The sequence below is a fragment of the Sphaeramia orbicularis genome, chromosome 15, assembly GCF_902148855.1.
Source record: "Sphaeramia orbicularis chromosome 15, fSphaOr1.1, whole genome shotgun sequence".
NCBI lineage: Eukaryota > Metazoa > Chordata > Actinopteri > Kurtiformes > Apogonidae > Sphaeramia > Sphaeramia orbicularis.
In genome coordinates, this window is record NC_043971.1 from 21,950,025 (window position 1) to 21,962,240 (window position 12,216).

Here is a 12,216-nt window from a genome sequence, read left to right on the forward strand (position 1 = left end):
TGTTTTTATTAATATCTGGTATTAATATCTGGTAGGGTAATTTGTAAATGATTATTATTATATTAGTGTAGGCTATATAGGAAAAGGATGTGTCATATTATTATTATTATTATTATTATTATTATTATTATTATTATTATATTGATATTCATATAAAATAATAGTTACTATATAGAGGTAATAAGGAATAGAGATTGAGGGTAGGAGCATATAAGTTTTTACTTCTTCCTACTCCTTTTCGAGCGTGTATAATTTCATTTCATGTATTTAATTATTATATTTATAGTAATAATAATAATAATAATAATAATAATAATAATAATAATAATAATAATAATAATAATTATTATTATTATTATTATTATTATTATTATTATTATTATTATATTTTTTCTCTTTTGTTTACTTATCAACCTTTTATGTACCGGTACTGATATTTTGTTGGTAGATTTTTGTTTTGATTTCACTGTCTACATGTTCGAAATAAAGATTTCAATCAGTCAATCAAAAAAACCCAAACAAAAAAATGTCTTGCCCTGTTCATTCACCTAAATCTTGAACAAACCGAGAGAAAATGCTGGAATCCAGTCAGACCAAATCCATCTGAAAACCCTGAATACAGGTGCAGTATTGAACATGTCATACTGGGCATCACTGCAAATTAGAAATATAAGAGGACCTAATAATTATTATAGTATTATAATAAGAAAAAAATCATATTCTAATGTGCTTTGTAGCTGAACAGATGTACAAGTTCACATTAATTAAATGGATAATGAACATATGCATGCCAGTGGCCTTGAATATTGCTGTGTTTCTTTCCCTTCAAGCGATTAAAAGCTAAACATAAAGGAAAAATGAGCTCCGGCAGAGTCTAAATACTTAATGATCATGCAGAGCAGCAGCTCAACATGACTTCTGGATTCACTATCACTGAAACCCCACTGACTGCTGCTTTGTGTTTTTTGTTTTTTTTTTGTCAGGGTGAGAGAGGCATCCCGGGATTGCCAGGAGACCACGGTGAAAAAGGTGAACCTGGAGAGAGTGTCAAAGGCCCGCCGGTGAGTTTTATGACGTATTGATTGGACTATCTCCCACATTTATTATTAACTTCAAACTATGATACCTCTCAAATTCTTGTCTTGAGGCGTCAAAAGAAAGACTTTCTCTTTGAATATCAAGATCAGTGTTCATTAACTGCAGTCAGATAAAAAGGCCGGTCAGTTCTGTGAGGTTCTACTGTATTATTACATCCCCGCTTACATTATATATGCTCTGAACCGCTAGTGTGAAGAGTTGATTGTGAAAGACCTAGCTCTCATTTTTGACATATGGAATAGTTGGAGACGGCGAATCAATAGAGCAAAAGGTGTCTAAGGTGTCCAATGCCTTTATTGGATCATAGGTGCTAGAGGGCAGATGGTGTTAACAAGATATGTGATGTGTTTTTAGGGCCCCGTGGGACCCACAGGAAAGCCAGGAATTGAGGTCTGTAGCAAATTTTCTGAATCTATAACAGATAATGTGTTTTTACCTTAACAGATTTTACATTTACTTGTGTCCAGCTGCTCTATTTTACATTTCAAATAACACATATAGGATTCTAGGTGGTCAGTCAAGCATGATTTGAAAAATGATGTGAGGTTTTTCTTTTTTTCTTTTTTTTTCTTTTAGGGCCCCCGTGGACCCCCAGGTTCATCTGGCACTCCTGGAGTTCCTGGAAGAGAGGTGAGTAAAAACACTACCCTTACAATCCTATATCTCCCTCACACATCTGCAGATAAAAGATAGCTGGAAGCATAACAGAATGTCAGTTACCCACTGTGGAGGAACACAAAGTATCACAGCTCCAAGGCCCACCAACTGAGAAAGGTCTAAAAGTAGAGTTATAGCATTGCATGTCTAAAGGATAGTGTAGCCAGGAGAATTGTTAACACTTTTCTTTGTCCCAATTAAAGGGTTCCCCTGGTAGACCAGGACCCCCGGGCCCTGCTGGACCCCCGGGTGAACCAGTAAGTAATAAAGTCTAATTTTCCTTTTACAGTTCAGCATCACTGATTTGTAATGACGATATATGACACCTTAAAGTCAAAGTCACCGTTCAGTGTGCAGCTTCTTTTCTGCAGAAACTAGCAGCACCAAGCCTCATAACGTTCAGAAATACAGAGCTGTTTATGACAAATTGGCGCACCCTGTTGTCAGCATATGTTTTCATCCTTTTTTTTTTATTCTTTTCATGTCTTTCAAGTGAGCAACATTTACTAGTGTTGTGGTATCTGCAGTGTGAGCTCCATGAGAGACTGCTGCTGCAGCCGTTGCATCAAAGCCTTGTAAATTTAGCATTTTAACCTATTTATATTCATGTGTTGTAAAGACCCATGAAACCCATTTACCCTATTTTATGTCTGAAAAATGCATAGGATGCAAGTGGAAGCATTTTTTTTTTTTCAACTCCCAAGAACAACAATATTTTCAACATCTGAGGATTTTGTCTTCCAGCGAAGTTATTAAACTGTTTCCTCGAGTACTGCAGATAAAAACTGAAAATGAAACACTGGAGCTGAAACTTGTTAAAAGTGTTTTGTGGTGAAATCGTATCCCTTAAAGGCAAATAAGATGCTTTCATAAATTTGTGTTTTGAGTAATTTGCAAGATGCACTGTCATCAAACAACAGCAGGATATTTTTTAAAATATGAAAGATTATTCCCCCTGAAATGAAGACTGGTTTGAAGAATGTTTCATGGATTTCTTTTTCTTCTTTTTTGACAGACTGCCTTGCCAATTGTTGGCGACATGGGTGCATTACTTAAGGTACTTTATCTTCCCAGTTAATGATGATTACAGCTTTTCAGAAACAATTAGATGCCATGGGTTGCCTGGAGTATAATTAAAAAAATACCAATGTTAGTAGTTTCAGTGGGTATTATTCTGGGTACTGTATGCATACTATCAATTTAATAAGAACGTAAAAGCCCTTGAGTGCCTCCATCAGGATGACTGAGAGAAGAATCCATACAAAAGAACATGCAATTAATTTATCTCACTTCATTAAAGCAGTACATTCACTTGTGTTGAGGTACGTGAGACTTATACAAGCAATTAAAAGATCAGCATTGTAAATATAATATAAACCTATAAATACATAACATACTGTGCCTTTGTAAGCTTATAAATGAGTGTGACCACAAACAAACATCCCTGCTATTTTGAATACATACTGAACATATAGTGCAACTGTATGTGTAGTTCTTTGAAACACCTTCCATATAACCAGGAAAATTGAAGCGTGACATATGCATTCAGCTTCTGTGGGAAACAAAGGAGTCCTGATAAGCATTTTAAGCAAAGCTCACAGATGTGTTTTTTTTCCCACTTCAAACACAAATAATCCAATATTTTAGCTCTCTTGCCAAAGAATTTGCAAGTGAAACTTAGTGTTTTATGTTCTCCCCTTCAAAACATCAAATCATTTATTTTCATCACATCTGAAATCTAATTTTATCTTCAGTTAAAGCGGCAACCTTCAAGTTTCTCTTACCTTTGTGAACGAATTTGGAACCAGTTTTATGGACTTTAGGGCCAAACCCTTGTGGAGGACTTTTCCATTTATATCACCTACGTACTACAGCGAGATCAAGTACTTAATTTGTAGCTGCTCCACTTTTTTAATGGGCATATTCTATCAAAATCCTTGCAAATTGCTTTTTTCATTTGAGTGGAGCAGATTAGCCACCTTATGCCATGTTGTTACCTGCAGGACATTACTTAGCTAAATTAAAGGTTTTTCATTTTGGATACTGAATGTACATCAGCAATAAATGTAATGCCTTCATATGACGAATCATTAATAGATAATACCACATGCCATATCATTTTCTCTCACTCATTTTCTTTTTTCTTTATGTCTTTCTTTCTCTAATTTCCCAATAAGTTCTCGGTTTCTTATTGCTGCTCTAATTAATACTTTCATCAGCTTCATGACACCTACAAAAAATGGAATAGCTACATTTAGCTTTTTTTTCTACCTGGTTCTTTTTTATTTTTATGTAATACCGGATCATTAATGAATCTCTCCTTGGTATCTTGGAACACAAGTTGAGGACAGTGACATGTAGATTATTTTCATTTTCCTGTATCACTCTCAACATCTAATTTAATGCAGCCGTTCCGTACTGAAATGCACCATTTTTAACTCAGCGGTTCTAGCTCTTTCCTGGAAGGTACAGTGCCTATATTATATCTAGACTGGATCGCGGACAATGATATTTAAGATTCTCACCTAAATGTCACAGTCAATGAGTTTGACAAAGTTCACCACTCACCTAGATGAGATACACTCTAGGTGGGTTCACATTATTTCTGCTTTGCAGACATTTAGAGAACACTTTGTGTCAGTTGGGGTCTTGTCCTCCACCCAGGGGATGTGACATAATAAAGGGCGAAAATGCAGTGCTCAAGCTCAACTTAATGAAATCTTATCTGTGTCACCATTTTCTCTTCCTTCTTTCCTTGCCTGTGCTGGCAGAATGCCTGCAGTTTGTGCCAGACAAGAGTCCCAGGGCTGCCTGGGCAGAAGGGAGAGAAGGGCTCCCCTGGAGCACCAGGAGTAGAAGGCATGGTGGGAGAAAAGGTAAAACTAACTCATCAGCTGGAGAGAAAAAATATGGTTATCTGATGCGTCAATTACAGGAATTCGATGTTGCATGTTCAACGGCAGTTCCATATGAAATCATGTCTGCCTGCATCTGTGCCTAAAATAATATTAACTGTGTACCTTCTGTTCTGAACAGGGGGATCCAGGTGTGAGAGGTCCTATGGGTAACCCTGGGAAAGAAGGCCCCAAGGTTAATACCACTACTATTATTATTAGAAGCAGTAGTAGTAGTAGTAGTACTAGTAGTAGTTGTTGTAACACTTTAAATCAAGGTTCATATATTAACTACTGACTAATTGCCTATTTGGGCAGCTCGGTGGTGCAGTTGTTAGGGGAGGGGAGGGGCCTTTCTGTGTGGACTTTGCTGTATCTGTGTGGGTTCTTGATGGGTACTCCAGCTTCCTACCACAGACATGCACTTTTATAGGTTAATTGGTCCCCATAAATAGCCTGCAGGTGAAAATGGTTGTTTGTCCCTGTATATCAACCCTGTGGTGAACTGCTGACCTGTCCAGGGTGTTCACTGTCTTCACCTGATGTCAGCTGGAATGAGCTCCAGCCCTTTCTTGACCTTACAAAAATTAAATGAATATGGAGAATGATCGAATAATTGCTTATTAGTGTATAATATAATTGTTAAACGATAGTATATTAGCCCTTGACTTGTCCTTATAAAACACTGGCGAACAACTTAGGACATTTTAGCTCAATGAACTCCTAGTTAAGTACCAGTAAATTACATGTACATTAAATCAAGATATATGTAATTTTATATGATACATCACTATACAGTAACTTGGATTCTAAAAACTTCATACTTCATAGTAACTTCTACAAAGTTCTATATATTTTAAGAAAAACTTTAAAATAACCAACATTTCATACAGAAACACAGAGATGGCTGGAAAGGAATTGAATTGCTAGCTCTCCACCATCAGACAGTAAATATACATTTTTACGTCAGTCAATCTTAGTGCAAGCTCCTTGCTCTGTCTTGTCAGAATCCTTCCATCCTCCTATCATACTGAATCGCCTCTGTGGTTCTTGGAGCTGTCTTAACGCACACACATGAAAGAAATGCAAAAAGTATGATTAACAACACAATATAAACTTTTTTTTTTTCTGTTATTGCACCATATATATAGTATATTGTATTGCAGAACCCAGAGGAAAAGCTATGTCCTCCTGAAATATAGATAGAAATAAATAGCTCCATAATTGTTATTATCTGTATCTTACTATGAATTGTTTACTGTTATTATCACTATTGTATTTTAAGTATGTGTGATTCTAAACAAATTATCAGCATTTTAGCACGAGAAGCATTTGTTAAACTAATGGTCTTTATGTGTGATGTTGTTTATTGAGCTGTGTGTTAAATCTTGTATATTGAAATGAGATTACAGAGAGATTTACAGTGACAAATGCCATTCATAAATTGTTGTTTGGGTGATCGCTGGAAGCTCAACCAGCTGTTCTACAACTCCTATTATTCTGTACACTCTTATGTGCTTGCTGCAGAAGTAGTTGCTATGGATACAGTTTTGCACCATGGTGAAAGAGGCTAGGCAATTTCAAGTCATCTGCTTGTAAGGAAGGGGGGGGGTATTTTGAAGTTTACACCCATCAGCCTTTAGTTTTAGGTCTTTTCATGTTTGGTGAAAAACATTCAGTTTTCCCTCATTGATTCTGCCTTCCTGCAGGGAGTAAAAGGAGAGCGAGGGTTCCCAGGCCCTACAGGAGATAAAGGCGATGAGGTGAGCGAATAAAGTTTAATCTAAACAAATGAATCCAGCCATTATCTAACCATGCGGAAGTCACTATGACATTGAGATGTAGGCTTTCAAAAGAATGTAAATATATTGTAATGTCTGCTTCATCTTAAAGCCTGTCTGCTTAAAGAGTCTGTTATAAAAAAAAGAAACTATCAAAAGGTATCCACAATGCTGCATCTGCACTTTGCCCTATCTTCTGCACTTGGAGAGCTACTTTATAAAGAACGAAACCTGCACTGCATGTCTATCTGTGCTAATTAAAAAACAAGGCACTCTTCAGAAGACCTCGAAAACAGTTCTTAGGTCAACTTTCAGCGTCAGACTGCAATGGACGGAGATTTTCACAACCAGGCACACACGATTTTATGTTTTTTATAGATGTTACTAGATTTTATAGGCCCAATAAAAACATGCTTTATAGTCCTGCTTTTTCCTGTTTCAGTGATAAAAGAAATCAGTAGGAGAAACACATCATTCCATCTCTAAAAGTACTCAAATGCCTTATCTTACAAGTGAATAAAGATGCTACACACTACATAAGCAAACATGTTACAGTCGATAATGTAACATGAAATGCCGAGTGCTTTTGTATATTTAAGTACTTAAAAATAAGGAGGTACGGTGTGAAGATGTACCAGTAGGCAGTTAAATGGTTTACACTTAAAGCCGCCACCGCTGTGAGTATCTTTTTTATTGTGTGATGCTTATTGCTAATGGATTCTTTGAAGCTTTTCCAATAACCATGAAAACATGTTTGGACAGTAATTTACAGACACTATTATTAACACTCTAACTACAAATTACATTTAAAAAGTTCATCTTCTGGATCATTTCCTTTTCACTCAGATGATTATAACGTATGGAACAGCTATAGTAGGTCTCAAGGAGTATGAGCCTTTAAACACAGAATTCTACAGGTATATTTCTCCTCTATTCTGAACACAACATGGTTTTATACAGTGTGTCTAGGTTTGTCATATAATTTCTATGTAAATATAGTTTGTCATCAGACTTATTTTGATCCTCTGTGTCCCCTCTAGGGACCCTCTGGGGCGCCAGGTCTTCCTGGTGTGACCGGTCGTACAGGAGCCCCGGTAAGACAAGCATACTGACTGGGGATAGAGTTTTATTAGAGCATGACAACTTTTTTTTTTTTTTTTTTTTTTTTTTGTTACAGCTCTTTTTTGGTGTACACACTTTCTCTATGATTCTGTGAAGGTCGTTTCCTGTTGTAAGGATGATGTTTTGTTTACAGGGGCTCATGGGCAGACCAGGTCCAATGGGACAACTAGGACCAAAAGGAGAAAAAGTAAGGCTTTTTACCATAGACAAATGTATCTACACATCCGAATCAGAATCAGCTTTATTGGCCAATTATGTGAACACATACAAGGAATTTGGCCTCGGTTTTTACATTGCTCACAACATACAGTTTCAACATGAACCCAGACAACATGTGGACCTAGACATAATATAGACAAACAGTCCACTGGAGACAAAGACAACAATGGGTTGAGATTTACAGTAGATTTGCAATGGAATTTGTACAGAGTGCAAATTGGAGTTTTTATACACTGAGTGGGTGAGTGGGTCCGGTCTATTAAAAATATATGTATATGTGTATATTATTTATAGTGGGTTTTACATTGCAATATGTACAGAAAGTGCAAATTGAAGTATTTATACAGGGAGTGGATATGTACACAAATACAGTCTGTAAAAAAAAAAAAAAAATTACATATATATATATATATATATATATATATATATATATATATATATAGATATAGATATAGATATATATATATATATATACATATATATATAGGGTGGGGAAGCAAAATTTACAATATTTTGAGGCAGGGATTGAAAGACAGTGTATGACCAATTAGTTTATTGAAAGTCATGAGAATTTATTTGCTACAAGATAATGGACATAATAGAAAATGTTTTTATTCTATGTGTCCTCCTTCTTTCTCAATAACTGCCTTCACACGCTTCCTGAAACTTGCGCAAGTGTTCCTCAAATATTCGGGTGACAACTTCTCCCATTCTTCTTTAATAGTATCTTCCAGACTTTCTCATACTAGTTTTGCTCATAGTCATTCTCTTCTTTACATTATAAACAGTCTTTATGGACACTCCAACTATTTTTGAAATCTCCTTTGGTGTGACGAGTGCATTCAGCAAATCACACACTCTTTGACGTTTGCTTTCCTGATTACTCATATGGGCAAAAGTTTCTGAAAAGGTATGGATAATAGTGTTTGGTATGATTATGACATCAGTATATGTTTGGTTTCAAAACAATTGACGTAGTGCCTGCTGAGAAAAAACAACTAAATGTTCATTGTAAATTTTGCTTCCCCACCCTGTATATGTATATATAATTGTAGTGCAAATGAAGTTTTTTTTTTTACATAGTGCAAATTAGACAGTTTTATACAGAGTGCAAAAATATAAGTTTGTGAGTTGGTGAATTGGGGTCGGGGGGGTATTGACACTGGATGGGTCATGAAGGTTTCATCAGAGTGACGGCCTGGCAGAAAAAAATGTTCTTGTGTCTGGCTGTTTTTGCGTACGGTATTCTGTATTGCCTGTCGGAGGGAAGAAGTTCAAACAGGTTGTGTCTGGGGTGTGAGGGGTCTGCAGACATGTTTCCTGCCCGTTTCCTGACTCTGGATGTATATAAGTCCTGGATGGTGGGCAGATCAGTACCAATAATCTTCTCTGCAGTCCTGATTGTCCGTTCCAGTCTGTTCCTGTCCTGTTTGGTGGCTGATCCAAACCAGACAGTGATGGACGTGCACAGAACAGACTGGATTATTGCGGTGTAGAACTGGATCAGCAGCTCCTGGGGCAGGTTGAACTTCTTGAGTTGGCGCAGGAAGTACATCCTCTGCTGGACTTTCTTGCTAATAGTGGCTATGTTGGAAGTCCACTTCAGATCCTACTCATTAATTTATGTTATATTTCTGTATCTTATACATAGGACAAAAAAAGAAGAAAAGACTGCACGTATTTGATTAACAAAATATTCTGATGTATCTTGAGTGGAAGTCAAATATAAGTCGCATCTAAACATGTTAAAGACAAAATAAGCGAAAAACATAGCCATAATTGGTAAAATGAGAACTATACTTCATAAATATTCACTTCTTAAACTATATAATTCTATCATTCTTCCATGCCTAAATTATGATGCAGAAATATGGGGAAACAACTACTATTCAAATATTCATCCTATCTTTTTACTTCAAAAAAAGGCAATAAGAATTATTACTAGGTATCCCTCTTCCAACACATCTGATTCACATGATAAGTCTATCGTCAAGCTCTGCAAAAGCCTGATAACGACCATCAGGTGTGCTGGAAGAGGGAAATATCGAAGACATGCAGAATACTGGCCCTCGAGGACCAGGATTGGACACAGCTGCTCTAAATGAACTATATGAATGGTTGTGCATGTTTGTGTGTGCGTCTCTTTATATCTGCTTTGCATTGATGAACCGGTGAGCAGGTTGGAGTGGTGTGCCACACCTTACCGATGGTAACTAGGATGAATTCTAACATCCCTGTGACCTTCTTAAGGGTTAAGGCAGTGGTTCCCAACCTTTTTTGGCTCGTGACCCCATTTTAACATCACAAATTTCTGGTGACCCCAGACATTCAAAATGGAGCCTTTTTTTTTTTTTTTTTTTGCTAAAATTAATTTGTTTTTGATCATGTAATTGTTTGCTATAATATGTTGCAAATAAATGTTAATTTTACACAACATTTAGGTTATATAATGTACATTTTTCTTAGTAAGTTTACATTTTTTAGAAATTTTTTTCAATTACTAGAAATTTCAGGCGATCCCGTTTGAATTCCAGGCGACCCTACGTGGGGGTCCTGACCCTAAGGTTAAAAAACACTGCATTAACTGCTCCCAATCCCCTTTTTAAGTTGTGTGGTACAGTCTGTACTTTCTCAAACTGATAAAATCTTGCACCAAAAACATCTGAAACCAGTGTTCAAGGGGTTAAACTGAAATGAGGAGGAAAGAGGGTCTTATTTAGAGGCTCACCTGGGGTGTGTATCTACCAGCAGCACCAAAGTTTGCATTGTAATAATGTCGATCCTTTTACAGTGAAACCTTGCCACTTTAGTATGTTTTTTTTTTTTTTTTTTTGTCTTTTCTTTTTATCAATTACTTGAAATTTCAGGTGACCCCATTTGAATTCCAGGCAACCCCACGTGGGGTCCCGACCCCAAGGTTGAAAAACACTGGGTTAAGGGTCAAAACACAGTAATGTGCCGTCAGAGAGCAAACTTTAATTGACTGCCGTTCCAACATTTATTTCAATATAAAGTAACTCCTTGTTTTGGATAATCCCTTATGGCCCAACTAAAGCAAAACTGAATTTAAAAGTACAAATGTGGGTCATTTAGCAACACTAATCTGTCAAATTGTCTCTAAAATATCCCACCAGAAAGATTTCAAATACCGTGTTTTGACCCTTAAGGGATTCAGAAAATGAATTAATCAATGAATGAATGACAGTTTACAAAGAAAATCTTACTAGTTGTGAGACTACTAGCACAACTGATGCTCTGATGAATTAGGTCAATCACTCTCAAGCGGGTGAATATTTATGTAATTATGCTTTACATATTTTTAACTAATTGAATGGTGGTGCAGTTGTTAGCACTATCGCCTTACAGCAAGAAAGTCCTGGATTTGATTCCATGTGGGCCTTTCTGTTCGGAGTTTGACATACTGTCCCGGCACTCCGACTTTCTAAATTGTCCTTAGGCGTGAACGTGAGAGTGAATGGTTGTTCGTTTCTATATGTCAGGCCTGTGATGAGTTGGCGATGCATACAGGGTGTACCCCATCCTCGCTAGGATAGGTTCTGACATGCGACCTCCACAAGAATTAAGCGTTTCAGAAAATGGATGGATTAATTAACATTACATGGTACCACAGTGGGGCAGATGTTTGCATTGTTCCAGGGTTCAAATCCATCACAGATTGGAATTTGCATGTTCTCCTCGTTTACTCCAACTTCCTCCCACCATCAAGAGACATTCACCTCAGCAGGTCAACCGGTCAATCTAAATGACCTGTATGAAAGTGAGAGCGAATGGTTGTTCATCTTTATACACCAGCCCTGTGATGAGCGCCTTTGTTTGATGTTAGCTAGGATTGGCTCCAACTCCCCCACAACCCTCCAGAAGATTATACAGTTACAGAAAATGAATGAATGATTTATGTTACTTTGTAGAAATCTTCCACTTTAACTATAAAGAGTCAAAAAGACAAATTATATTATATATATAACATGATTCCATTTATAAAAACAAAAAGGATCACATCAAAAGGGGTGAATATTTTATACTGCATCCTTTAAACAATAAGACCTGTACTTTTTACTTTTTACTTACATTTCAAAACTGGCTTGTTACTGTAGTTTGAATGCACTTGAGGGGAATTATTAATTTTTTTATTTGATTGATTATTTTTTATATACCTTCCTGCCAACAAGAACAATTTCAGACTAAATGGATGAGATAATAACAAATAGAAAAGACAACTATTGGTGTATCATCGTTGTATATCACACACTCTGCAAACATACTGAGATGAAACAACAAAACAGACAATAAAAAGAGAAGGTGAAGTGGAGAAACAGTGTCGTAATGCCTTACTGTTACTGTTCATCATCTTCAGAAACTTATGTTGTTTTTTATTTTTATTTTACAATGGTTTGATTGTCTTCACTGTATATTTATATAATGTC

General features: G+C 36.4%; 1 protein-coding gene across 1 annotated transcript in view; it reads left to right on the plus strand.

The window, feature by feature from the left end:
• LOC115434420 (collagen alpha-1(XIX) chain) overlaps positions 1 to 12,216 on the plus strand; it is a 127,315-nt gene that overhangs the window by 91,272 nt on the left and 23,827 nt on the right. Inside the window, exons 29-38 of the mRNA XM_030156358.1 lie at positions 984 to 1,061; positions 1,453 to 1,488; positions 1,675 to 1,728; positions 1,959 to 2,012; positions 2,771 to 2,812; positions 4,527 to 4,631; positions 4,792 to 4,845; positions 6,359 to 6,412; positions 7,471 to 7,524; positions 7,686 to 7,739. Coding sequence (XP_030012218.1) covers positions 984 to 1,061; positions 1,453 to 1,488; positions 1,675 to 1,728; positions 1,959 to 2,012; positions 2,771 to 2,812; positions 4,527 to 4,631; positions 4,792 to 4,845; positions 6,359 to 6,412; positions 7,471 to 7,524; positions 7,686 to 7,739 — 585 coding nt within the window. The remainder of the gene's footprint in view (positions 1 to 983; positions 1,062 to 1,452; positions 1,489 to 1,674; positions 1,729 to 1,958; positions 2,013 to 2,770; positions 2,813 to 4,526; positions 4,632 to 4,791; positions 4,846 to 6,358; positions 6,413 to 7,470; positions 7,525 to 7,685; positions 7,740 to 12,216) is intronic.